Raw genomic sequence first — 26,980 nt, forward strand, 5'->3', positions numbered from 1 at the left:
CCCTATGACCCTAAGGGCAACCCAGCGGCAGAGGGTCCAGCCGTCACCCCCTCACGACGAGGAAATGAAAGTTCAGAGACGTTCAGCAACTTGCCCAAGGACACACAGCAGACTTGAACGGTCCTGCAGGCTGTGCCTATGGGTCTCTGTATCCCCGAGAGTCTGCAGGGGCTTCTCCCCACTGGGCACCAGGGCCTAATCCTGGTGCTTGCCTGGTGAGAAGGAAGGAACGTTAGCTTCCTGCGGCTGCCATAACAAAGTGCACACTCCGGGCGGCTTAGAACAACAGAAATTCTCTCACAGTTCCGGGGGCCAGTCGTCTGAGATTGGAGCGTCCACTCCTGGCCTCTCCCATCCCTGCTGGTGGGTTGCTGGCTTGTGGATGCATCACCCTATCTCTGCCTCATCACGTGGCCTCTCCCTGCGTGTCACTGTCCAAATCTCCTCCTTTTATGAGGACGCACTTGTATTGGGTTAGGGCCCACCCCGATGACCTCACCTTAACTAATTACATCAGCAAGGACCCTGTTCCCGAAAAGGTAGGGGGAGCTAGGACTTCAACATATGAATTTGGGGACACAATTCAACAGATAAGAGAGTAAAAATGCATCATAAACAGTTAAGCCCCTGGTGGTCATTTATTATTGTTGTTATGACAACAGTAACAACAGGGAAAGGGCTCAGTGGGGACCCCAGCTCTCCCCAGCCGAGCCCCTCCCAGCCCTGCACCCTGGGCAGAGCCTCTGGCTTTCATCTGGGTGACGGGGAAAGTGGGAGGCCGCCCGCCCAGCACACCCTGTTGTCTGTGATTCTGCCCTGAGCTCCAATCCCCACCTGCATAACAGTCACTGGCACCCGCCGTGTGCCAGGCCCCAGACGTAAGCACAGAGGGGCCTTAGCATCACAGAGTCACCACTGGCCCCTCTGGACAAGCTTTCCTCCCCCCAGGCCCTGCCCCTTGTAATGTCAGGAGCTTGCCAGCCAGTCCCAGCAGCCCCTCCCCCACAGGCCTGCCCCCTTCCAGGGATGACTTGGGTGCCCCCTCCTCCAGAAGGCATCTGCTTGCCTCCACCCACTTGAAGCCCGCCCCCCCACCCGTGGTGCACACCACCGGATCTCTGTGCCTGAGGCTGGATTCTCTGTCCAGAGCCAGCACAGAGCTCCACCAAACGTCTGTGGGGCGACAACAGGGGTCTGCAGGGAGAGCCCATCCCGTTGTCTGGGCCTTGGTCGACCTGGGGCTCTGGGCCCACTTAAAACTACAAAAGGAAGATTGTACCTGTTCCTGCCGTATTAACAACCGTTCACACCGCTGGGGCCAGGGGCCGCACACTGGGTTATTCATTAATATGTTTCCAGGGCTGGTGAACAATGGAAGCTTTTATTACCCAGCAAGTAGCACTTTTCCACTTGACTAGATCGTACCACTTAGCAGTAAAAGGAACAGCCCATCCCCACCAGGGCTGCCCGTACCTCTCCGTCTGGCGGCCCTGAGGGACCAGTGAAGCACCAGAGGCCCAGTGACCTGGAGGTGACGGCCAGCTTTTAACTGACATGTCTGTACCTGACAAGCGGTTATTGCTTTGTAGGAGATGTTTAGCAGTGCACAGATCTGAAAATTGGGGAAGGAGCTAATGTTTTTGGAACCCCTCTTACGCGCCGGGCTGTTTCGTGTGGGGTCACGGGGCCGGGAACAGTGCCCAGAACACAGTAGGTGTTCTGTTAATATTTTTTGAAGAGGGAATCCGCTGGCGGTCCAGTGGTTAAGACTCCGCGCTTCCACTGCAGGGGGCGCAGTTTCGATCCCCGGCAGGGAAACTCAGATCCCACATGCTATGTGGTGCGGCCAATCAGTCAATCTATAAAAATAAAAAAATATTTTTGTCAAATGAGCATAGTTGGCAGGTGTTATTACCCTCACGTCACACGTAGAGACGCAGAGAAGCCAAGCCCCTTGGCTTGAGGTCAAGAGACGCCACCGAAATGAGAAGCCCGTGCACCGCAACGAAGAGTAGCCCCTGCTCGCCACAACTAGAGAAAGCCTGTGCGCACAGCAAGGAAGACCCGACGCAGCCTAAATAAATAAATAAAATTAATTTATTTAAAAAAAAATGTTACACAGCATTGCCTCCGCCGTGGTCACAAGCTCCCACCCGAATTCAAGGGCAGGGCCCCTGCTCTCCACAGGCGGAGGGCAAGTTATATGAAGAACTTATGGGCCGGGTGCTGTCATTGCAACATGCCGTCTGCCTCAGCTCACAAGTGGATGGAAGCGCTGAGTGTGGAGCCAGGTGTGTGCAACTCCAGACCCCTCTAGGGAACACCCTGAACCTCGGGTGTCAAGGCCAGGTGTGACCTAAGCCCCAGTAGGAGCCTGGCGACCCCTGGCCAGCGGGGGGCCTGGCCAATCAGGTCTGACCAGAACAATCCCCAGGCTTCTGCCTGAGCACCAGGACAGAGCCAGTGGAACTGCACACTGGACTGCGGCTAGGAGGACGCGAGCCTGGGCGGCCGGCTGTCGTCTGGCCACCGTGACTCGCCCCAGAGTGCAGCCAGCAGACCCAAGAGCAAGGAGAATTCATCCAAATCCTAATAACATCATCTGGTCCCTGGATCTACCCTTGCCTGAAACGAAGAGCTGATCTTCCCACTTTAACACATTCTGCTGTCAAAGTGTCATTTTCAAAAGGCTTTCAGCCAAACATATACTGAGCACGTGTCAGAATTTTATCTCACCCGTTAACAAGGTGAACGAGTCTAGATGGCAAGGCTGGTTCAAAGAAGAATGTCAAACCCTGACGGATCCACGTGCAGTCAGAGAAGGAGCTCCGGAACGAGGCTGCTGAGCTGGGCTCAGGAGGTAACGTCTACCATTGATGTCAGGTTAATGTCTTAACAGGACAATAAAGCCACAACCTTGCTTATCTTCTCCGCCAGACAGAAGTCACCTGCATGTTTATGGGGGAAAATAACCTGCACATTTCCTATTTTCCGCAAGGTAACCTCCAGCTTCGTGGCACCTGGGCCTGGTCGATAATAAATGGCAAGTCAGAGAAAGCAACCCTCCCGGGCCGAGCGACACCCGGCAGGCTGGTTAGACAGTGACCCCGTGAAGGGACACACGTCACCCATTTGCCTCGTTTCTGCGAGTGGGGTAATTTTCTGAACTCTGCTTCCACGGTCTCCTGGGGCTGCCCTAACAGGACCACAGCTTAGGGGGCTGCAAACACCATCAACTCACACCCTGTCAGCTCTGGAGGCTGGTGTCGCAGGGCCATCTCCCAACGGCGGCTCCAGCGGAGGGGGGGTCCTTCCTGCCCCTTTCAGCTTCTGGGGCTCCCACGCTCCTTGGCTTGTGGCTGTGGCCCGCACCTCTGCCTCTGTCACTGCGCGAGGGGCAGGATGACCTCTCTAAAGACCCTCCCTCCAAACAAGGTCCTATTCTGAGGCTCTGGGTTGGTGTGAATGTCGGGGGGATGCCCTTCGACCCAGTGCCCTGCTCCAGCCACTTCGGGGTTTCTTCCCTATGAAGAGTCCCAGCAGGCACAGAACCCTTGGGTTCAGGTGATGCAATGCAGAGGCAGGGGGCCCTTCTGGACTCCAGGGTGTGGGCGCCACCTCAAAGTTCAGGGGTCATGAGCTTGAAAAATCACTCTTGTTGCCGAGAAAAGGGACCGGCTGGCCTGGAGCAGAGCTCAGGAGACCCCCCAGCATTTGGTGTCAGATATCGGGGGGCAGGAAATGAAGGCGCGGTGGTGACCAGGGACACCCGGAGGAGGCGGCTCCTCCTGAGGCCCTGCAGACGCGGGGGCAGGAGGGGCCTCACCTGGGGTGTGGGGCATCGCGGGTGCAGCTGCTTCCCCGGGTGGGAACGTTGCCAGATCTGACGAGAAGCAGCCCTTGGCTCGGGTAGCGCTGCCAGGAAGTTATCTTACAGCAGCCGGGCAGCTGTGCACAGGGACGGGCACACAGGTCTTTTTATTTTATTTTTTATAAATTTATTTACTTTTGGCTGCGTTGGATCTTCGTTGCTGTGTGTGGGCTTTTCTCTAGTTGCGGCGAGCAGGGCCTGCTCTTCGTTGTGGTGCGCGGGCTTCTCATTGCAGTGGCTTCTCCTGTTGAAGAGCATGGGCTCCAGGCGCGCGGGCTTCAGTAGTTGTAGCACGCGGGCTCAGTAGCTGTGGCACACGGGCTTAGTTGCTCCACAGCATGTGGGATCTTCCTGGCCCAGGGTTCGAACCCGTGCCCCCTGCATTGGCAGGTGGATTCTTAACCACTGCGCCACCACGGAAGCCCCACACACGCATTTTTAGCAGGAGGTTCATAAGGGCCTGAGACGGACTGACGGACAGGCAGGCCCAGCCCGACGAGGCAGCAGTTACACAGTGGGAAGGAGGCCCCCGCTCAGTCCTGGCTACATCGTTACCATAAAAATAAAATGCAGAGACTTTGGCTGATGGAGATGTTCACTGTCCTGAACGTGGCGAAGGGTCCCGGGGTGTCTACGCATCTCAGCTCATTCAATCGTATATTTTTACATGCGCCGTTTACCGTACGTGAATAAACCTGTAAAAAAACAAAGCGTGTACACGACAGGGTGCATCTCTGAAGGATGCACGAGGAAGTGGTACGTCGGGGAGGGTGCTCACCTTGCTGAGGGACTTGCTGGACTTCCGGATTCTTTGCTGGTGTGTGTCTATCACCTACTGAAATAGACAAATATCCCAACTAATACCTACATTCATCAGAGTCTGTGTGGGAGGTTGTAGTGGCTTCACTGGTGGCCCCACAAGAGATGTACCCGCCTGGCCTAGGCCGGTGTCACAAAGGGAAGGGTCTCCAGATGAGGCCATCCTGGATCAGGGCCGGCCGAGGGGCGCCAGCAGCCCTCTGGACCTGGGAGACGAGCACCCCGCCTCTCCCCGAGGAACCAGCCCTGCCCACACCCACCGCGCAGCTGAGGACACTTTCCTGCTGTCCAAACGCCCAGTTTGCTGCGGCCCCTGGACCTCATGCAGGCGGAGCCTGTGACACGGGTCGGGTCGCTGGGAGGCTGGCAGGACCCTTTCCGAGGGCTGGGCGGGGGCGAGGGGGGCGGGTGGGCGCAGCAGCTCTCTCTAGGAGTTTGTCTGCGAAAGGAGTGGAGCGTGAGGGAGGGATTTTATCATTGTCATTGTTGTTATTTCAGGGTGTGGGGCGGGGAGAAGGCGCTAGGTGAGCTGAGGAAAGGCGGCAGGGGGCTGGCGGTGCCGGAGAGATGCCCGCAGGCCCTGCCGGCGCCACCCCCGCCTGTGGGGACTGCCAGGCTCAGGGCCCCGGGACGCTGCAGACAGAGCAGCGCGGGCGCCCCAGGGGACGGGCCCCGGAAAGCTCGGACTGGACCCTTTGAGAACTGTCCACCTCCCCTGTCCCAGACTCTTCTAGAACCTTGCTCCTCCCCCATCCATTCTCCCTTACCTTGGCTCCCCTCCTCCAAGAGTGACCCCAAGGCTAGGTCACAGGTCATAGATATCGGCTGTGGTCTCTGTCTCTCGGATACTCACTCTTGAAGCCTAAAAACACAAGTCCTCCCCCAGCCCCCCACCGGGTTCCAGAGGCTCGAGCCAGCTCCCCGCCCCGCCGGCCTCCCTCCTCCCCGGGCCCCCTGTGGTTCCCCCAGGATAATCTCCTGCCCTGTGCTTGGAGGACGACACCAGCAGCCCCGGTCCATCTTCCACCGAATCACTTCCCTGGGACCCGACGCACTCACATCTTGGGGCCTCACTGCCGACCCCCCTGCTCCGCCCCGCCCGTGACCTTCCCCCGCTGCACACCCCGCGCTGGATGGGATGCCTCCCAGCTGAGCCTGCTTCTGGGTGACCCCGCCAGCCTGTCGGGGGCTGGACACGTCCTCCCCAGCGGCACCGTCCGACTGTGGGGGCCGCCTGCTCCTCGAGGCCCCCCACAGGGACCCTGCGTCCATCTCCAGCGCCTCGGCCACACTGCCCTCCCACCACGAGTGTCCTTCCCGCTCGGTCACCCGGGCGGGGCTCCCGTGGCCATGACCCGGGCCTTCCCAGCGCCCCTTCCAGCTCAGACCTCCAGGCTCTGCACAGGCTGTTCTTCTGCGAGAATGCCCTTCCTCCTGTGACCCACCTCTCCAGCTCCGACACCCAAGGCACTTCCCGTGGCAAAGTCGCTGCCACACGGGCAGGGCCCTTTTAGGATCCCTGCGCCACCCGTTTCTGTAGCCCTAGCTCCTGGCCGAGCCTGGTACGCGCAGGCACTCAGTAAATGCACACAGGACTAATTAAGTGAACTACCCTGGGCGTACAGGAGCCCCAGCCTATGCACCCAGTAGGGGCCTTGGTACCAGCCGCTCAGCCCAAATGATCCGGAGACCTAGCAGTCAGAGAGGGGTCCTCCCTCACTGCAGCTCCACGGCTGTGTATCTGGACGGTCTGCCTGTGAGGTAGTGAGCACCCGGTCACGGGAGGTGTGCAAATCGGGGCTCAGAGCGGGTAAGGGCCCTCAGGCTGCCTTGGCTCTGGGGTTTGTGTAGGGGTACGCATGGTGCCCCAGGAGACAGGCCCCGGGGTGAGGGGCCCAGGGGCGTGGATGTGGTTCCCGCAGCCTCGTGTTGGGGGAGGCCCAGAGCAGGCCCAGCCATTTCAGGTGCCAACAGCCCTCCCACCCCTCAGAGCTCGTTTCCCAAACAGCACCTCCTCCCCTCCCAGCTGGGCCACCAGGGTTTAGCAGGCCACAGTGCAGCCCAGACGGGCGGGGGCTCGCCCAGCCCTGCCTGAGGGGTGGGCCCCTCTGAGCGACCCACCGCCTCGTCCCGGCGCGGCCAGGGCCTCCTGCCTGGGTGACAGTGCTCGAAAAGCCACCAAGGAGCAGACCGCCACTCGGGCGAGCTCTCCGCCGGGGCCTCTGAAGTCCCAGGATTCGAGGCGTTTGCTGCGCAGACCTCGGAGGCCCCTCCACTCCTGGTGTCCCCCCCGGCTCCAGGCAGAGAGGAGCTGGGCGAACACAGGTGGTGGTGGGTTTGGAAGAGACCAAGGAGCCCTTCAGGGGGAGGCTCAGAGCCTGGGGAGGACGGGGCCCAAGGCCCCTGAGCCCTGGTTCTGACGGGGAGACCGGGCAGGGGCCGAGACCTGTGGGGAGCAGACTGGCCGCCATGCTGTGCGCTCCCCAGCAAGGCAGAGCCCCCAGACGGCCCCGGCCCCACCAGCCCCCGCCACAGACTCGACCTAACATACCACGCACGCCTGTGGCTTTAAGCCGCCTGGCTGTCCCCTGCAAACTGCTCATTCCACATTCTTGGGGTGGTGGGGTGGGTGGGGCTCCCAGGGTGGGTGGGGCTCCCCGGACGCATATAAGGCACAGGGCGGCCGGGAGGGGAGCTGGGGCCTCGCCACCGCCGTCCTCAAGGCCCTGCTGCTCCTGGGGCTCTGGGGGCTCCTCCGCACCTGCACTCACACCCCCTCCCCGGCCCCCCGCTGGCCCCCGGGGCCGTGCCCGCTGCCCCTCGTCAGGCCTACATTTGCTGTGTGTGGCACAGCAGGACCAGTCGCTGATGGAGGTGGGTCAGGGCAGGCACGTGCTCGGCTGGGCTCTGCGCCTGGGCCCCTGCCCGCCCTGAAGGCACCCCAGCCCCAATTTCCAGGACCCCCGTGGGGTGGGAGGTCCGTGCCCAGGGGACACAGGAGGCCCAAGTGCCCGCGTCGCCTCGGGGAAGAGAAAGACATTCCACCCCACAGGGAAACGGATGGGCGGACCAAGGAGCAGGGGGCCAGAAGTGGCAGGCCCGGAGGGCTCACTGGAGAAGGCAGCTTCTGATGAGTGCCTGCAGGAGGACCAGGTTTGGGGGGGCCTCATGGGACGCCTGCTGGGTGTGGCTCCTCCCACTGGGGCTGGAGGCTGAACACCCTCGCCCACCTCGAGCTGGCTGACCTGCTGAAGCAGAGGCACAGGCCTGGCCCCGCCCTCGGGGATCACCCAGCCCACTGCCCCCTCCACTGAGCTCCAGCTCCCATGATCACTTGGCTGGGGTGCCTCCAGGACCCAACCACGAGGCTGCCTCGTGGCCCCCAGGCCCTGCAGGCGGGTGGGGAGCCGCGATGACCCGTGAAGTCAGCCTGCAGGCACCAGGGTTCTCAGGCCCTGTGCCCAGTGCCGGGCCCTGGAGGCCACTGTCTGCACGGCGGTGGCAGAGTGGGCAGTGGCCAGGAGTGGCGGGCCCTGCTGCCTCCGTGTGATCCACGGCAACTCACTTCCCACCCCCAGGCCTGTTTCCCCATCTGTAAAGTGGGGAGACAACAGCCCTCCCGTCCCAGGCAGGGGTGCCGGGAGGACAGAAGGGAGGGGCCCACACAGAGGCCCAGGGGCCTCCCTGAGTCCTCCACATATGGTGGGCGGGGCCTGAGGGGCTCCCAGGGGAGCTGGGGGTGGGGCCGCAGGCTGATCCCTGCCTGTCCCCACAGCTCGCGGAACAGTATGGGCCGGTGTTCGCTGTCCATCTGGGGCGCCAGAAGACGACGGTGCTGACCGGCTACGAGGTGTGAGGGAGGCCCTGGTGGGCACCGGACAGGAGCTGGCCGGCCGGCCCCCCATCGCCATCTTCCAGCTCATCCAGGGAGGTGGCGGTAGGTGTGTGGCGGGGTGAGGGGGCTTCCGCCAGGCAGAGAGGGGCCAAGGAGAAGGGTCGGTCCCCCTACCTGCGGCAGCTGAGGGAGCGATCCCAGTGTGGCCCAGGGGGAGCGCCAGGGTGTCCACGCGGCAAGCTGGGCCCCCCGGGGACCAGGGAACACCAGAAAGGGCTGGGCCAGCCGAGGCCAGCTCCAGGGGCCAGACTTGGGGGAGGGAGTGAGGCCCCAGCCAGGCCCCCACCCCGTCTGTCAGCCCCCCGTTGCTCCCTCCTGCATCACCCGGGCCGCTCACGGGGGTGTCCGGCCCGCAGGCGTCTTCTTCTCCTCCGGGTAGTGCTGGAGGGCCGCCCGCCAGCTCACCGTGCGCACCCTCCGCGGCCTGGGCGTGGGGAGGGCGCCCATGGCCGACAAGGTCCTGCAGGAGCTGAGGTGCCTCACGGCGCAGCTAGACAGCTACGGAGGTGAGTGGGGGCCAGCGCGCCCCCTTCCCAGGGGCCCCTCAGCTCTGAGGCCTCTCTCCGCCCCCAGGCCGGCCCTTCCCACTGGCCCTGCTCGGCTGGGCTCCCTCCAACATCACCTTCATGCTCCTCTTTGGCCAGCGGTTCGACTACCGGGATCCCGTGTTCGTGTCCCTGCTGGGCCTCATCGACGAGGTCATGATCCTCTTGGGGACGCCCGGCCTGCAGGTGAGAGGTCGCTGCTCCCCGCTTGCTGGGTGGGGGCAGGGAGAGCCGAGCTGCCGCCTCGGGAAGCAGCACAGCAGGCCCCAGGCGTGCTTCCACCGGCCACACGACCCCAGGCCAGTCCCCCGTGCTCCTGGGAAACGAGGGGCAGGGGTCCTCGCCGCCTCCTCCACACCTTCCATCAGCAATAGAGGCATCTGCTGAGAGGTGCGGGTGGGACCCGGGCATTTCTTCCCCGGATATGGGGCTCGATGTCCCCCAGGCCCCCAGCCCTTGAACCGGGGGTCCTCCCTCAGCCTCAGGAATCACAGGGATCCATCCTGGCTCTCAGAACCCCCAGGGCTACGCCATTTCATTTTCCAGAAGGTAACTGTTGTCATCTGTAGCCCCCGTTACCAGTTTTAACCATAACGTGCTCAGGCACGCACGTTGAGGCAGGGTACGCACGTATGCTGGCACGTGGCTCACGTGTACTTTTCAGCCCCGTCTCTCCAGGACCCGAGCCCGTGAGCGTGGGGCGGGCACTCATGGCTTGGGTCCTGATTCTAAGTCATCCCTTGCAGCTGGAGGAGGCTCGGACGGGCATGAAGATGTGGCCTCCGCCCGAGAGTAGCCTGGCCGAGTCCCGCCAGGGAGCCCCAGGAGGATGGAGGCCAGAGGGTCGGGGGCTCCAGGGAGACAGAATGTTCCGTGGCCTCCCGTGCCTGTGCCCCGTGTGATGGCTCGCATTCTGGGGGACACGGTGGTGCGAGTGTAGTCAGAGGGCGGCTGACAACCGTGTCAGACAGGCTGTGCCGTGAGCCCCGTTTCACGACGTCGTGAGCTGAAACTCTGAAGTTTGCAAGTCCCCGTTTTTCTAATGACCCAGCACATTCAAAGTTACTTCCACAGCGGCAGCCCTCGCCCTTCTCCGTCTTCCCCGCTTTGGTGGGTGGGGGAACGGGGGGCCATGATGGCAGGCTCCTGCTGTGACTTGCACGGACCCCCAGTGGCGTTACCTGTCAAGCGGCCCCTCCTTCCTGCACTCAGGTAGACGACTTCATCAGAGCCCCTGCGGCTGCTGGTCCCACTGGGAGGGTGAGCGAGGGGCCCCGTGAGCAGGGAGCAGGTGCCCCCTTGTGGCACCTCTACCTGGGGTCTGGGGCTGCGCCAGGGGACCCCGGACAGGTGAGCACAGCTGCTGGAGTACGGATCCGCCCCTCACCAGGTGGGGCTGTGGCGCCTGTGCCCTCACCCCCCAACCACGCCGTCTTGCCCCCTGCCCCCAGCTGTTCAACATCTACCCTTGGCTCGGGGCCCTCCTCCAGCTGCACCGGCCCGTCCTGCGGAAGGTGGAGGCGGTGCGGGCCATCCTGAGGAACCTCCTGGAGGCACGGCGGCCCCCCGCGCCTGGGCGAGGGCCTGTGCGGAGCTACCTGGACGCCCTGATCCAGCAGGGCCAGGTGTGGGCAAAACCCACCCCACCACCTAGGAGACCTGGGGGGCCTGCCGGGGCCCCACCCAGGAGGAGAGGGGCTGGGGAGGCAGCCATGCTGGCCCCACGCCATACTGCTCCACCTCCTGGTGGGGGGCCTGCTGGGGCCCCACCCAGGAGGAGAGGGGCTGGGGAGGCAGCCATGCTGGCCCCACGCCATACTGCTCCACCTCCTGGTGCGGAGCCTCTCTAAGCCTCAGTCTTCCCATCTGTGAAATGGGGCGGTCGTAAGGCCGCGGGGAACCCAGAATGCCGTAGGTGCTCGGTGGATCCTGGCGCTATCCTTCCCGCCAGGCCTCTGTCTTCTATGCCTTTTTTGAGCCTGGGGCTGGGGGCGGGGGGTCCATGGAGCCAGCCTCCAGCTGAGCCCAGCCCCACCCACCTCTGCAGGGGAAAGACCCCGAGGGCCTGTTTGCTGAGGCCAACGTGGTGGCCCGTGCCCTGGACATGGTCATGGCTGGCACGGAGACCACCTCCGCCACGCTGCAGTGGGCCGCCCTCCTGATGGGCAAGCACCCGGCGTGCAGGGTGAGCCCGTGAGCCCGTTCCCGCAGGGCCCAGGACCGAAGGGCAGAGGCTCCCCGGGACGCTCGCGCCCACCCTCTTGCCCACAGGCCGGGTGCAGGAGGATCCGGACCGAGTGCTGGGGCCCGGGCGGCCCCCCTGGCTGGAGGACCAGCGCTCCCTGCCCTACACCAACGCCGTGCTGCATGAGGTCCAGTGCTTCATCACCCTCCTGCCCCACGTGCCGCGGTGCACAGCCTCCGACACCCAGCTGGGCGGCTACCTGCTCCCCAAGGTGGGAGGGCCAGGCCCCCCACCCCGGACCTGTTCCTCTCGTTCACGGCAGATGGGGCTGGGGGTCTCAGGGACTCAGGTGCCTGATGCCAGGGCTCCCCATAGGAGGCAGGAGACGGGTGGTTCATCGTGGGGCAGCCCTCGGCCGCACAGCCCCTCACAGCAGACCCGGGGCCACACCACAGGGGTCCCCTGGGGCTAAGCACGAACCCCCAGCAGACCCCTGCCAGGCCCCGCCCCGCCTTCCCACCCCCCTCAGGGCCCCCTCCCTGTGCTCCCCGCCTGGGGCCGCCTGGGTGGACGGGGCGTCCATCTGCCCACCTGCCGCCCCTCACAGGGAACGCCTGTGGTGCCCCTCCTGAGCTCCGTGCTCCTGGACAAGACGCAGTGGGAGACCCCCCCGCCAGTTCAACCCGGGCCACTTCTGGACGCCGACGGGCGCTTCGTGAAGCGGGCGGCTTTCCTGCCTTTTTCTGCAGGTACCACAGCCCCGCGGGCGGCGGCCTGGTCCCCGGGGCCTCGAGAGCTCAGGGTCCCAAGCCCGCAGGGCTCCCCCCGCCCCGCCACGGCCTCCGGCACCCACCCCGCACCCTGCGTCCCCCGCAGGCTGCCGCATCTGCGTCGGGGAGAGCCTAGCCAGGTCGCAGCTGTTCCTGCTGTTCTCAGGCCTCCTGCAGAGGTACCGCCTGCTGCCCCCACCCGGCCTCAGCACCGCCACCCTGGGCACCATGCCCGCCCTGGCCTTCACCACGCGGCCGCAGGCCCAGGCCCTGTGTGCGGTGCCCAGGCTGCAGGGGCGCTGACCACGAGAGGCCTGGCCTGACTATGGGACAAAGTCCCAGGGCCGGGGAGGGTCTGAGTCACTCCCAGCTTGGGGTGCTCGGCAGGTGATGGAGACAGGACGGAAGGACGGATGGCTCCCCCCACTGGGCTCTCTGCCGTGGCCACCACAGGCTGCGTATCCCAACCCCGGCCTGAGAGCCCCACCCAGACCTGACCCCGTTCTGCCTCTCCCAGGCCCTACACCACAGGGCAGAGCTGGGTTCCCTCCTCCCTCCATCCCTACACCCTAGGGCATCGTTGCTGCCTGTCTGCACCTGGGCCCCCTGCAGACCCTCCAGGGCGCCCCCCCACGGGTGCAGCAGATCCTCACAGGCCTCCCCGCAGCTCCCCGCTGCTCCCTCCTGCATCCCCCTCCACACTGTCCCCATCTGGTTCCCCAGCAGGGCCAGCGTCGCCAGACAACACCTGCCAGGCACAGAGGTGCCACCCACCTGCAGCTGGGGATGCAGGCAGATGGCAGGGGCTGCTGGGCCCCGGGATGACGTCCACCCAGAGGCCAGCCTCAGACCAGAGTTCCCGCTTGCTCTGTGCCGTGCCCGGCCCTGCCCTGGGTCCAGCAGGTTTCCTGCAGACCCCACCCCGTTCTCAGGGGTCCTGGGCACCGTGCTCAGGCAGCACTCTGCCCCTGGAGCCAGGCCCCTGAGCCCTGGGGCCACCACAGAGACGCCCTTAGCAGAAGACAAGCTAGTTGAGGGGCAGCAGCCACCCAGAGGGCGACGGCGGGGCTCAGGTGGGAAGGATGAGTAGGAGTTTGCAGGGAAGCCGCCTGCACAAGCCTCTTCTCTGGTCCACTCTGACCCCCCACTCCTCTTCCACATCTGCCCCCAGACCCTCCCCATGAACCGGCTCCTTGTGTCTGCGTGGAGGTCACCTCTCCGAGGAAGAGCACAGAGGGGCCAGCTGGCGGTGGGTGGAGGGCCGGGCCCGGGACGTGGCAGGAGGCTAGCGATGCTGGCGGATTCTGCACAAGGTGCTGAGATCACACCGATGCTTTCCCAACACCTTGTCCGTGAGCTGGATGGGGGCAAACAAGCCGTGGCTTCCACCCTCCTGGAGCTCAGAGCTTGCCGCCTGGACCAGAGGGAGGCACAGGGCTGGGGGCGCACAGGAAAAGCCTCTGTTCCCAGCTGGGCACCAGAGGGCCTTCCTGGAGGAGAGCCGACACTGGGGAGTGTCAGATGAGTGCAAATTGAAAAGCCTGGGACCGCGCTAAGTCGCAGTGACCACGTGGGGAGGCTACCCTTGGGACGTGAACTGGTGAGCAGGGTGGGCTGGGAGAGCGAGGCCCAGGGCTTTCAGTGCCAGCCACCCTGTGACCCTCCAGGGGCTTCACATGGAACGACCCAGGACGCACCAGTCAGCACGCAGATCTTGGGGCAGGGGGTGGGGTGTGGGGAGGGGAAGCTTCCTAATAATGAAGGGCAGGGCTGTGGCCACGATACGTCATAGTGGGCCCAGGAAGGGGAGGGTGGTCCCCACATCCCTGGAGGGGACTGGGGGCAGCGCAGCGAGGGTTCACTGTCCTTCTCTTGTCGGTTTGGAACACCTGGCGTTGAACGCGGGGCGCAGGGAGCCCGCCTCGCCCAGGGCACAGCCGAGGTACCAAGCTTCATTCTGCAGGGTGGGGGCAGAATGTTCCGGAGGCCACAGAACTGGCCCAAAGCTGCTGTGGGAAGAGACTCAGCTTTCTGGCAGCGGGCCCTGGTGGGATGAGGTGGGTACGGCTGTAAGGAGGGAAAATGCTAGCATCGCCATCGCAAGACCCCTGCTCTCTGCCGTGGACCCAGAGCAGGAACCGTGGCCGCGGCACCTCCCGGGACATCCCACTGGGCCCAGGTGCAGGACCCAGAAGCTAAGGCGCTTATTTTCTAACTTACAAGAATAGGTGACAAGACGAACCACTTTCAAAGGTGATGTTAAGTTTTCTCAAAAGAACCTGGTTGGTTGGTTGACGGTTTACGGCAGTTATTTTAATTTGCCAAAAACAAATTTGAAAAGCCGTCCTGCTGGGTTGGAAGGGGTAGATCTCGGCAGAAAAGGATTTAAAAATGTGCTGCTCAGACTTCCCTGCTGGCGCAGTGGTTGAGAATCCGCCTGCCAAGGCAGGGCACACGGGTTCGAGCCCTGGTCTGGGAAGATCCCACACGCCAGAGAGCAACTAGGTCCATGCGCCACAGCTACTGAGCCTGCGCTCTAGAGCCCGTGCTCCCCAACAAGAGAAGCCACCCAATGAGAAGCCCGCGCACCGCAACGAAGAGTAGCCCCCGCTCGCCGCAACTAGAGAAAGCCTGCGCGCAGCAACGGAGACCCAACACAGCCAAAAATAAATAAAATAAACTTTTAAAAAATAAATAAATAAAAATACAAACGCGCTGCTGCTTGGGGCAGCCCGGCCCCACAGGTGGCCTCGGCGGCTCGAACGCAGCTGAGGGGGCAGGGCGCCGGCGGGCAGAGACACAGCTGCGAACAGGGGTGCCGTGCATGGCGTTGGGAGTTGGGGAACCCTGTTTCTGGGCCGAGGCTCTGGCGGGGATGGGGCTTCACTGGGGGACGCGCCTGGGACGTCAGGCGGGGGCTCGGCGCCCAGGCATGCAGATCACTGCCGCTTGGCGCCCTCAGGCGGTGGGCTGCTCGTCACCTGCCCCAGAGCATCTCCGCCTCCCACCCCAGGGGGCGGTCACCCCAGTCCAGATGCACATCTGTGGGGCACTGAGCAGAGGGCTGGTGTGAGCGAGACCCTCGTCCCCCCCAGTCCAGGGCTTGGGCCCCACTCTCTCTCGGCAGGGGACCCAGGCCTCCGTTCTCAGGCTCCCCTTGCCCCTGCCTTGAAATGGCCAGAGCCGGACCAGCTGGCTGGGGCCCAGGAGAGCCGAGAGCACCTGGCCTCTGGGGAAACCGATCCCTTCCCCCTGCTTTATGTCGACACGGACGCAGCACGTTTTGCCAAGTTTGACGTCTGTCGTCTGACCCACGAAACCAACCCCTGGACCCACCTGCCGGACTCAGACAGTCTGAAAGCTTCTTCAGCTCCTCAGCGAGAGATGTGGGACTAGGAACTGGGGACAGTGGACATCTGCCTGGCCCCTGGGGCTGCCCCCGACCCCTGCCGAAAGGCAGAAGCCCTCCCCCCTACCCAGGGTGCAGATCGACCCCTGGGTGGGAGCTGACGGGTCAGTCATCTCACATTCTAGTTGGTTTTGTTGGTTTTGTTTCTTTCTTTTTTTTTTGCGGTACGCGGGCCTCTCACTGTTGTGGCCTCTCCCGTTGCAGAGCACAGGCTCCGGACGCGCAGGCTCAGCGGCCATGGCTCACGGGCCCAGCCGCTCCGCGGCATGTGGGATCTTCCCGGACCGGGGCACGAACCCGCGTCCCCTGCATCGGCAGGCGGACTCTCAATCACTGCGCCACCAGGGAAGCCCTGTTTCATTTTTTGAAGTATTTTTCTTACTGCGGTAAAACAGAGAGAACATACAATTTACTGTCCTGCCCGCTTCTCAGTGTCCAGTTCGGGAACATCTCGCTCGTTCACGCTGTTGAGCAACCGTCACCACCATCCACACACAGAACATTCTCGTCTTTCCAAACTGAGACTCTGTCCCATTAAACACCAGCTCCCCTCCCCCTCCCCCAGCCCTGGGCCCCACCGCCTACTTTCTGTCTCTCCAGGGACCCGCAGAGTGGAATCACACAGTGTTTGTCCTTCTGTAAGGGTTTACTTCACTGAGCACCATGTCCTCAAGGCCCATCGCGATGCGCCCGTTCCCTCCCTTCTAAAGGCTCAGCCACGGCCCATCTTACGGATGAAGCACCTCTTAACTGCTCACCCTTCGTCGGACACGCCAAGCTTTAGATCCTGTTTCTCGCTGGCTGTGCGGCTTTTGGGAGAAGCGTCCGCGGGCAGACGTCCATCAAGGGCCCCCGGGCATCGTGGGTCAGGAGGGGGCAGGTGGGCTGGACGTGAGGACTGGGCTCACGTGGGTTGGTCAGTCCCTGGACAGTCTGTTCCCAAGGCTGCAGTGCCCCAGCCTCTTGAGGGGGAACCTCTGGGGGCCGGCGGGTGGCTCTTGTCCAGATCTGCCTTTGGTTCCAGGGCTGGCCCCTGCCACACCGCATCAGCCCTAAAGCACAAGCGAACCCTCCAGAACAGACATACAGGCTGCGGTCTCAGCTCCCGGGCCTGCGGGGGCTTTGACTGGAGACGTTCTTCTGTGAGTCCAGAACCCAACAGTGTTGCGTGGCCGCCACCCACCTCGCAGGGCAAACCCGTGGTGGGGGAGAGCACACTGGGGGCAGGGGTCCCGGCTCGGGCGTCTAACTTCCCGAGGCCCCTCCGTTCCAGCTTCCTTCCCGCCGTGCAGGGACACTCTGGCTGGTCACTGTATCCTTACAGGACCGACGGGACACACTCAACACCAGTTTACCCAAAGTGGACGCGAACCTCCTGGGGGTGCAGAAGCAGCTGAGTCCCCACATCCCACAGGCGAAGCCAACAGGAAACACCTGCTTCTCAGCCATAACCTTACAATTACTGGCTCCGTGGCGGTGGCTTCCTCGGAGGGCCAGGGTGCGGGGGGCTGAGGCTTTGACAGGCCAGTGAGCCTGGCCGCACCTCAGAAAAAGCCCCGCCAGCTCCATCCTGATCCCTTGGGGTGCCGTGGCCGCTGACCTGACGGACGCCCGGGACGCCCCCCACAACAGGTGGGGGAGCTCCACCTGCCCCCTCAGGGAGATGCTCCTCAGCCCACGGACGGACAAGGCGGCTGGCGAGCCTACTACCCTTGTGCGGCCACCAGGCTCAGTCCCTCCACATCAATTGACCCCTGGGGCCATCAGAGTGCCACCTATGACCACACAGGGACCCCAGGAACCGCCTGCACCCTGAGCTTGGTCCCACACCAAGCGATGCATCACCTCCCCTGCGCCTTCTGCCGGGGGGACGCCGCAGAGGACGGCACTGCACACCCTACGGGAGCCGCCTAAGTCGGTGTCCAAGAGCCTCTGTGCCCAAGGGGAGCGCCTGGCTCTCCTGGGCCGTTTCCCATTAACAGCAGATGAGGACCCGGTACCACCACGTTTCCCTCTTCGATTTGGCTGCCAGGAAACCCAGAGCTATGTTCTTGATCAGTCAACCCGGATCCCTTAAGGAGAACCTGCCCCTTCCCTGTGTCCTGTGGACCTTCCTTTACTGTACGTCTATGTCTCAGCCCGGATTCCTTAAAGAGAACCTGCCCCTTCCCTGTGTCCTGTGGACCTTCCTTCACTGTATGTCTATGTCTCAGCCCGGATTCCTTAAAGAGAACCTGCCCCTTCCCTGTGTCCTGTGGACCTTCCTTTATTGTACGTCTATTTCTCGTGTTTTTAAAATGCCTCAAAGCTTAGGGACAGTGAGGCTGGCACCCGGGCGGCGGCATCATCCACAGATTACCTGCAGAACCGCGATGGCTCATCGTCACAGGGTGCTTTCCCGTCGGGGACCTCACCTCACCTGAGGGCCTCCAGGAGGGCTGGGCCTCCTCACTCCGTCTCCAAGGTTTGCAAGGCCAAAGGAGGTGCCTGGCCAGTGGCTCCCACCCAGAACTGGACGTGTGTGCGTGTGTGCCCAGCGGGCGGGGGCAGGCCAGAGGCCCCTCAGGGAGCAGCACAGCAGCCCCTCATGGGGGGGAGCAGATGAGACATCGGCGTGGACGAGACTCGCCACGTGGGGTGGCGTGACCCCGAGTCCGGGGTCACAGGTGAGAAGAGGGAAAGGCCCCAAGTGGTCAGCGAGGGACCTGCCCAGGCCCTTGAGACGTGTGGCCCTCCTGGGCTCGGGTCACCCCCCCTCGGGCCACCACCCCCACCTCCGCCATTCAGACACTGAATTGAACTGAACTGAACTGGGGATGCTGCTCTGAGGCGAGATCCCCGAGGGCCACGGTCGGGGCCCAGCCAAGCCAGGAGTGGCCGCGGGAAGGCCCGGGACCTCATTCTGGAATAAAGGGCCCCTGTTACTCACGGGCTGTCAGCATGGAATTCACGACAGAGCTGCCCACGTGACGCAATCTCTCGGACTCTGCTTTCCTACTGCCCCCTGGTCACGTGGCTCACAAACCTGCACCCGGAGCAGGACTCCGGGCTCGGGCCCCTCTGCTTCACTCGGGGTCACCTGGGGCGGCTCCCCCCACCCCATCACGGGAGCCTCGAAGCCACGTGGTGCCCATGTGTCTCCCAGGCTGGAAGCTGACCACGCCCGAGGGGCAGAGCATCACAGACTCGGTGGAGAGTTTCAAAACTGCACAGTCACCCGCCACCACGTCTGACTGTCTGTGGAGACGGCCTGGCCGCACGCGCTCCTCCGGGGATGGGGGACAGAGCAGGTGCTTCCCGGCTGGGCAGGTGCGGGAGGGCAGCGCGTGTCCCCTGCCGACACCTGGAAACATGGCCTGAAGAGCAGGGGTCAGCCTGCAGCCAGAAGACTACACGAGGGGCTCGCCGGGACGCCGTCCCGGGAGGCCACGGAGCCCACGTCCCACAGGCAGGGAACGAGTCACGCGACAAGAGCCACAGCCTCCAGAGGCCGGTTTTTATTGAAAATACACCCAGGTTTTCCCTGTAAGTGGCCAGCGGAGCCGTGGCTGCCTGAGGAGGGAGGCGACATGGATGAGCCACAGCGCAGGCCCCTAGGTGAACGCAGGCAGGTGGCCAGGCGGCCGGCACCGAGGGGCCGCCAGACCCATGGGGGGGCCCAAGCCCCCACACGGATGGACCACAGCGGGCGGGGAGGGCCAGCTCTGGTGATCTCTAAGACATCCCTGGGACAAAAACGGGCATTTCCCTTAATAAGCAACTTCCTTGGGGGCCTGAGGGCCACTGGGAGGGCAGCCTATTTCAGAGTGACTGCGTGCTGCTGTGAAGGGGTTAAAACTGTCATCCCCTATAAACAATTTCTGGCCAAGGAATCAGGAGAGAGCAGTGGTCCCTGCAAGGGTCAGGGGCCAGGAGGGCCAGGGACCCCACCCCCGCACCCCCGCGCCGCCCGCTAGGAGAGCAGCTGCAGCACCTGCCGGACGCGCTGGGTCCTCCCCGGCAGTGGGGCGTCGGCGCTTGCACCCGCTTCGTCCAGCTCCCGCATCAGCACCTCTGCCTTCCGCACCGTCAGCTCGCGGGCCTGGCCCCTGAGCCCCTCCAGGTAGGCCAGCAAGGTGGAGAAGTGCTCGTCGGGGACCTGGACGGGGCAGAGAACACTCGTCAGGGCTGGGCGGGTGGCGCGTGGAGATGCAGGATGTCCACACTGCGGGCCCCGGGCCTGCGAGGGGACCGTCCAGCCCTCAGCACCCTCAGGCCGGGCCCCGAGGAGTTGCTCCAGGACAACGGGCTGGGGGAGGTGGAAAGGGCGGCCAGCCCGCTGTCCTCTGCTGGCCCCCGCTCTTCTCCCCACAGACTCCGGCTTGCGTTCCAGAGGCTGGCAGACGTCAGTTTTCACGCCCTCCTGAAATGCCACTAAATCAACAGTAAGCAGATACATTTTTAAAGAGATAAATGGGGCTTCCCTGGTGGCGCAGTGGTTAAGAATCCACCTGCCAATGCAGGGGACATGGGTTCAAGCCCTGGTCCGGGAAGATCCCACATGCCGTGGAGCAACTAAGCCCATGCACCACAACTACTGAGCCTGCGCTCTAGAGCCCGTGGGCCACAACTCCTGAGCCCGTGAGCCACAACTACTGAGCCCGTGTGCCACAACCACTGAAGCCCACGTGCCTAGAGCCTGTGCTCCACAACAAGAGAAGCCACCGCAATGAGAAGCCCTCGCACCGCAACGAACGGTAGCCCCCGCTTGCCACAACTAGAGAAAGCCCGTGTGCAGCAACAAAGACCCAATGCAGCCAAAAATAAAAAAATATAAATAAATTTATTTAAAAAATAATAAAAAATAACAGATAAATCTCTTAGAACAGAGAGAGCAGAGGAAAGATAAGAGTGACAACGTTCTGGGGCTGGAGATGAATGACGGTGACTCAGCAGATCTGACGAAGGTGAAGCTCAGGCTGAGAAACGCCAATCGCGCTGCAGACCACCCCCGCCCCCAAGCCCGGGACTCCACACTGGCTGTGTGGGTGCTGCTGGAAGCGAGTTCAAGGATGGGGCTAAAACAGGGGCGGCTGCAAGTCCACTTCGAAAGCAGCAAGTGACTCACACTGACTTCAAAACCTGAGGGCCACAGGGAGGAGGGGCAGGTGCCCTGAGCTGGCCCAGTGGGGAGTGGGCGTGGGGCTGTGCAGGAGTGGGGGGTGGTCCTGGGGAAGGAGGCCCAGGCAGCATCCCCCAGCCTGGGGCTCCGATTCCTGCAGCATCGCTGGCTTGGCCCGGCCCAGGCTTTGCACCCCGCTGTCCCCCACCCGCCCAACAGCCACAGCCTGACTTCAGAACTCAGCTCACAGGTGCCTCCTCCACGGAGGGTCCCCCACCCCCCATCAAGTGCACACAGGGCCGAGTCCGCCCTCAACTTCCCCGCCGGGGAGCCACTTAACCGTCATAATGAAAGCTACACAATCGTCACAGATGGTGACAGCGGCCCCAGATAAACGGATTACAAGCCACTGAATAAAACAGCACAGTCCACGCTGAAGCGGGAAGCCACAGTCCACTGGAGCGGGGGTGGCGAAGCTCCTCCTTATCGGAGACGGGATGAAGGGAACAGAAGAGCCCCAGACAGGGCCACAGCGGGCTAGTGAGAGTGACGAGAGACGGGCAGCCCCCAAAGACACGTGCCTGTTACTGAAAGAATCAGTAACTCTGTAGGAACGAACCCGACAGCCACCACCTGCGTCACGTGATCAACATCGACACCAAGCCACCACGGACCAGCTACGAGGAGGACGAACACATGCGTTTATTTCCCCGAGTCCGGGTGGGGACCTAACCAACCACGCCGGCCACGCCCTGCCACACGACTGCCCTTGCAAGCACGTCAGGGTCACGAGGGTAAGATGAGGGACGTGCCAGACACCGGGTGAGCGCGGTTCTCGACAGGCCCCCGCCCAAGGATGCCACCAAGAACGTGTAGTAGTGACGTGACGTGGAGCCCTGACTCAGGCTGGGATGTTGTCCCGTAGGACGCCCTGACGTGTAGCAGGCGCACACTGGAGTGTCTGGGGGTGACGGCAGCTCCCAGCCTCAGCCTGATAGCCACACCCCACGAGGATCCACAGGGGAGGGTGGAACTTCCAAGCACGCTGACGGTGGCCCTCCTGGAACCGCAGCCGCCTCCTGCAGCTGGGAGCCTGGAGCTCCACGATGAGTCCGGCCGCTGGGCAAACCTGGCAGGGGTTCTGGCTCCCTGACACTGAGCGGGTCCCTCCCTGAGCCCGGGTTTCATCTCTGTAAAACGAAGGGCTGGACGGGTGCTCCCACAGGGCACCCCCCCCGCACCAAGTGTGCACCCACCTGGTCACGGTCGTACATATGCAGCAGCAGCCAGGTCTGCCTCGTCTTCTGAAACCTCCAGTTCTCGTGCTGCTGGGCCCAGCTGGGGAGGCAAGGACACGACGTCTCAGGTACTGCACAGGAGGAGCCGGAAGGCCTGCACCCACTGGCCTGGGTGGCCTTTCCTTGGCTGGGGTGGCGGGACATCTGCAGAGGACCCTCCCAGCGCGAGGGCGGGAGGGGGCTCTCAGGGTTCTGCACCAGGAGGACCGTCGCCCCCGCACGCCTGCCGGGGGCCCTCGGCCAGGACGGCAGGACCAGGGGGCACAAGGACACTTTCTTTCAGCCCTGCACGGCCATCATTCCACGACCCTAACGTGAACACTCTGAATTTCACAAACTCAGTCCTTCTCCCAGAAACGTTTATCGTGCAGGACGGCAGGACCGCCGACTGGAGCAGGCGTGGCCTTCACGCCATGAGCTGGGCATCAGGGAGGAGCCAGGAGCCCTGACCCCAAGGGCCACGCAGGGGTCCCATTGGCCCAGCCTGCACGTCACCACCCAAGGGCCTCAGACGCACCGGGCCCCCAGATGATGAGGACGCTGCGGCAAAGCGCGGCTGGTCCCGTGAAGCCCAGGCTGAAGGGGCCCGAGGTGGAGGAAGCAGGCCACGTTGGGAGCTAGTGCCCAGGGGAGACCCGAACGCTGGGGCGGAGGCCCCGAGACGGACAGAGGTCTGTGTCTGGGACCCGGGCGCTGGCGGCGTGGAGTGGGCAGAGTGCGGGCTCTGGGGCTGCAGGACGGCAGGAGGGTCGGCCTCCCTAATCGCCCAGCCGGTTCACTCTCTCAGGACAAGCAGCCCCGTGGCTGGCGGGGCTGAGGCAGAAGCACACGCTTCACGCCTGTGCAGTTTCCCACATGCCATGTCACGTGATGGCACGACCACCCAGGCCGCGTCCCACATCTGCCCGGGGACCATGGGCACTTCGCGTGGCAGCCACCGACGAGCCGGACCTGGCCACAGCTCCTGGGGGACCAACACCCTGCCTGTGCCTGGAGTCCCGCCTCCAGCGCTTAGTGGCGAGGCCAGGGCAACGTGTGTGCCCACGACAGGGCCCAGCTCAGTCTTCTGCACCCGCAGGGGCGCCCCACCAAGAGGAGGGGGAAGGGAGGGAGGTGGGCGACTCGAGGGAGGGGAGGAAGAAAGGGAGAGAGAAAGGGCCACCAGGCTGGGGAGTCAGCGGCCCCTGGCCATCTCCTCAGGCTCCTCTGCTGGCCCGACTGGGAGGGCATGCTCTGTGTGGGCCGCCGCCACCAGTGGGACCGCTCCCTGCTGCCAGTAATGACGTAACTGTCTCTCGGCTCCAAACCCACCGCTCATCCTCTGCCTGCGAAAGTGGAGATGGGCCCTTCAAGATGCTTCCTTCCCAGACGGAACGAAGTTACACAGAAGATGCTGGACACACGGGGTGGGGAGGAGGGAGCTTCCTTCCGAGCGTGGGCAAGCAGCCCTCTCTGGTGTCCACGTCCACGGGGCCCCCTGTGGTTCTGCAGTGCACCGCTTTCCCGCAAGTGTGCTGGCGCAGCTCCCGTGACCTCCCTGCTGCCCGTGAGCCCCTACGCTCCCTGGGCTCGGCCCGGCCCCTCACATCTGCTCCTCTGCAGTCTCCACAGGGCTCTCGCTCTCGCTCCAGTTAAGCAGTCTTTATAATAAAGAATGCCCCCGCACTGGCCCCAGTTCAGCTACTGTGTCGTTCCACCTGCATCGCGCCCTGGCCAACTCATCTGCCCTGGAAGACCTCGCTCTTCCCAGGGTCTCAAGGTCCCTCCTGAGCTGCCAGAGGGTTTGGGAGGGAAGGACCACCTCAGGCCTGGCTCCCTCACTGCTGCATTGGTGACGCAGACGAGCTGGGCATCGGCCCGAAGCACTCCCTCCTCCCTGACCCCAGGGCTCTGACCAGGGTCACCTCAACCCTGTGGTCCGCCGGGCCCCAGAAGCGGCTCGGGTGTCTGGAGCATCGGACTGGCTTCAGATGGGCTGTCCGGGCCCACGGGGAGCAAAGGGCACCCGGCTGGAGGCCTGGGGGTGGTGCGGCCCCACGGAAATCCACAACGGACAGAGGAGGCTCCCAGACACACCAGGACCATGTGAATGATGACCGAGTGACCACGGGGGCCCCCAGCCCCGCCCAAAAATACCTCCCCAGAAGGCAGGGACCCACAGATGGAGCATCTGCGTGACTTTGGTGAGCAGGGGAAGTGAGAGGTCAGAGGTCAGCAGGGAGGGAGCGCGGGCCCCGGGGGTGAGGGCCGAGCCCGACCCTCTCAAGGGGGTGCTGCACCGCGAGCAGCTCCCATGAGGACGCGGCTCTCAGCACCGTGAGGTCAGGGCCGAAGGATGTTCTTACGACCCTGAGGGGTGAGAGGCAGGTACGTGCGCTGCCTGCGGTGCAGGACCCAGATGTGACGGCTGCTCTGAAGCCACAGCACCCCACAGCTTCTGGTCCCCTGGGGAGCGCTGGGCAGGGCCGTCTGAGCTGCTGAGTGGGTCCGCTGTCCCCTCCCCAGGACCACCGTCTTCAGAGCAGTCCCCCGAGTGACAGCGGAGCCTGCAGGTGCCTCTCTTGGCTGCCTTGTACGGCCGTGCTCACCACGGAAAATATCACCTAAGCTGCAGGTGAAAGGTGCCGGGACGGGACCAGGTGTCAACGAGGGGCCTGCTGGCCATCCCCGTACCCCCCACCCCCTTAACACAGCCCAGGGTCAGGCCCAGGGTCAGGGGAGGCTGCCGGGCAGCTCCCTCCGCCGGTGTGCAGGCTGGGCCTCCCCTCCCGCTGGGCTCCACGTGGCCCCCACCGGCCAGCCAATGGTGGCCCCTGCAGTGCGAGGAAGGCACCCGGCCTTCCCTGGGCGGGGAGGGAGGCACTGAATCGAAGGCGTGTTTCCTACAGGGAGGCGGGCAGATCTTAACGGGAGCAGGCCCCCACGAGGAAGGGACAGTGCGCGCGGAGATTCCAGCAGAGCCGAAGAAGGGCTGCTCCTGGGGGCTCAGGCAGGCCCGGCACAAGGCCCGAGGCTCCCCAGGGCACCCGTCCCGGTTACGGCCTGTGCCCCCTTTGCGCCAGAGCAGGCTCCGGCTGGGGCTGGGGGAATGGCAAGCCCCAGTCCATCCAGCAGGTGGGAGCCCTGCCCGGGCCCAGCGGGGCCCCAGGCTTGCGAGAGACGCGGGGTAGCGTCTAATGCTCTGCCACAACCTCATGGGCTTCAGAGACAGCAGGGGGAGCGGGAGGGGGACGGGGGCACGGAGGAGGCGGAGGCCTGGACCCTGGGCTGCCTGTGCAGCTGACTCATCGGTGCTCAGCCCGGTCCAGGAATCAGGAAGATTCCGCTTCATACAGAGCCAGGGCGGCCGGGCAGCTCCTCCTTCTTGGAAGACAGGGCTCTGAAACGCCCCCTCCCAGCCTATCGCTGGGTTCACACACGTCCTCAGGCCCCCCTGCCCTCCCAGAATCCTCTGCAGGGCCCCTAGGAACTCTGTTCTTGAACCGGCTCCAAGCCACCAACCCCAACCCTTGGCTGGATCTCAAGGACTCCACGAAAGAACACAGGTTCCTGGAGGGAGATGTGGGGTGTGTGCGACCTGTGACGAGAGTGATGGTGGAGACAGCAACAATGCTGATGGCGGCAATGACGATGGGGTGGTGACGTGGATGGTGATGTCGGGGGGGTGACGTGACTGGTGGTGGTGGTGACGTGAATGGTGACAGTGGTGACGTGGGTGCGGGTGGTGACGTAGGTGGGGTGACAAGGTTGACAGTGGCGGTGCGATGCCATCCTCAGCACATGGCCCGTGAGTCTTCCATGGTGGCTCCCAGGCCATTATTTTGTCAGGTTGTCACAACACTATGAGGGGCAGGTGAGTGAGACTCTTCACCTGCATTTGGTTGATTTGAGGTGGAGGCTGAGGGGTAGCCTTGCCCAAGCGCCCGCAACTACTGACCTGTCACCGCTGACCCCGATGGCTGAAGCTGCGCTTCCGGGCGCCAGACGCCCAGGCGGGGAGCAGGCGGCTCCCCTGGCCCCAGACACAGCCGCGGAGGCTGCGACCACCCGCCCCCCCCGGGGGCCCTGAGCCCCCAGCCCGTGTCGGTCTGCCTGCATCCCTCCGGGGCCGCGCACCTGCACAGGTAGTCCAAGGCCAGCGCGGCCCCCGAGCGCCTGGCTGCTGGGCTCTGGGCCACGGAGATGCCCGCTTCCTGCAGCCGCCTCCGGGCTTCTTTCTTCCTCTCCTTCTTCAGCTTCCTCTCCAGGACCCTCTGCTCCTCCGGGGACGCGGCTCCCTGGAAGCAAGGGCACCACCATCAGGGCTTCGGGAGCAGGTGCCACCGCGGCTCCCTGGACCCCGTGGCCCACGCTGGGCCGCTCGTCCCGGGATCCCGGGGGAAATCCTGCAGGGTGGGGCAGGTGCTGCACGCACCCGCCGAGGACCCCCCCCCCAGGCTCCAAGGGCGGCAGGAGGTGCCTGGGAGAGTCTCTCTGGGGCTGAGCGGGAAGGAGGCGCTGGGACCTGTGATGCGATCCCCTACCCCGCAAACCAAACAAGAGCGGAGTCCAAGGTCTCCTGATCACCCCGGAGGCCAGACCCAGCGAGTTCACTGTGATGCAGGCCGGAGCCCTGGGGACCCGGCCACGGCCCCAGCACTTCCAGGGAGGCCTCTGGTGCTGGCCCCGCACACCCAGCGTCCACAGCCCCCATCCCGGAGAGCAAGGTCCAGCGGGGACCCTCTCGTGCCCCGGCAGGCAGGCCGTCACAAATGCCAATCCCTGACCACCTTTGTGTTCCCACTCCACTCCTGCTCCTTCCGGAATCTTCTCAAACAAAAGAGCTGCTTTCCCCAGCTCCTCCTCCTCCGTAAACCATCTGGGATTTACCTGCCGTGGAGCTTCAGGGATGCACCGGGTGACTCCTGGCAGTCCTGACACGGGACGCACAGCCCACCTGCCGAGGAGGCGCCTCCATGTGGGGCTCAGGGCTCCTCTCCCGGGGAGGAGTGGCGACCCGCTGCCTCGCATGGATGCTCCACGCAGACCCGACCCACACTGCACTGCAGCCGGGCGGGGGGAGGGGAGGGGGAGGGGAGGGGGAGGGG

At 63.9% G+C, this 26,980-nt stretch overlaps 2 protein-coding genes and 2 long non-coding RNA genes across 4 annotated transcripts in view; 1 reads left to right on the forward strand and 3 right to left on the reverse strand.

The window, feature by feature from the left end:
• Positions 1-2,747: 2,747 nt before the first annotated feature.
• LOC113630338 (uncharacterized) lies at positions 2,748-4,073 on the reverse strand. The gene is made up of 2 exons (XR_003436900.1): positions 3,827-4,073; positions 2,748-3,386 (listed from the first exon to the last, which is right to left on the reverse strand). It is a non-coding gene; the product is annotated as an uncharacterized LOC113630338 (long non-coding RNA).
• Positions 4,074-4,448: 375 nt separating this feature from the next.
• On the reverse strand, positions 4,449-4,943 carry LOC113630344 (uncharacterized). Its single transcript, XR_003436902.1, has 2 exons — positions 4,650-4,943; positions 4,449-4,566 (listed from the first exon to the last, which is right to left on the reverse strand). It is a non-coding gene; the product is annotated as an uncharacterized LOC113630344 (long non-coding RNA).
• A 1,606-nt stretch (positions 4,944-6,549) lies between these two features.
• CYP2W1 (cytochrome P450 family 2 subfamily W member 1) lies at positions 6,550-12,388 on the forward strand. The gene is given in 12 exon segments (XM_027125498.1): positions 6,550-6,576; positions 7,333-7,514; positions 7,516-7,564; positions 8,466-8,538; positions 8,541-8,627; positions 8,942-9,091; positions 9,159-9,316; positions 10,582-10,755; positions 11,178-11,314; positions 11,400-11,586; positions 11,923-12,064; positions 12,192-12,388. Coding segments are annotated over 12 exon segments (1,563 nt in total).
• A 6,573-nt stretch (positions 12,389-18,961) lies between these two features.
• The window catches only part of CHLSN (cholesin), a 96,594-nt gene continuing 88,575 nt past the window's right edge, over positions 18,962-26,980 (reverse strand). The window contains exons 3-5 of the mRNA XM_027125553.1: positions 26,010-26,170; positions 21,852-21,933; positions 18,962-19,632 (exon numbers count right to left, since the gene is read on the reverse strand). Coding sequence (XP_026981354.1) covers positions 19,447-19,632; positions 21,852-21,933; positions 26,010-26,170 — 429 coding nt within the window. The 3' untranslated portion in view covers positions 18,962-19,446. The remainder of the gene's footprint in view (positions 19,633-21,851; positions 21,934-26,009; positions 26,171-26,980) is intronic.

This window comes from Aethalodelphis obliquidens, unplaced genomic scaffold (genome assembly GCF_003676395.1).
Source record: "Aethalodelphis obliquidens isolate GAN/ISIS:26980383/991018 unplaced genomic scaffold, ASM367639v1 scaffold30, whole genome shotgun sequence".
NCBI classification, from domain to species: domain Eukaryota; kingdom Metazoa; phylum Chordata; class Mammalia; order Artiodactyla; family Delphinidae; genus Aethalodelphis; species Aethalodelphis obliquidens.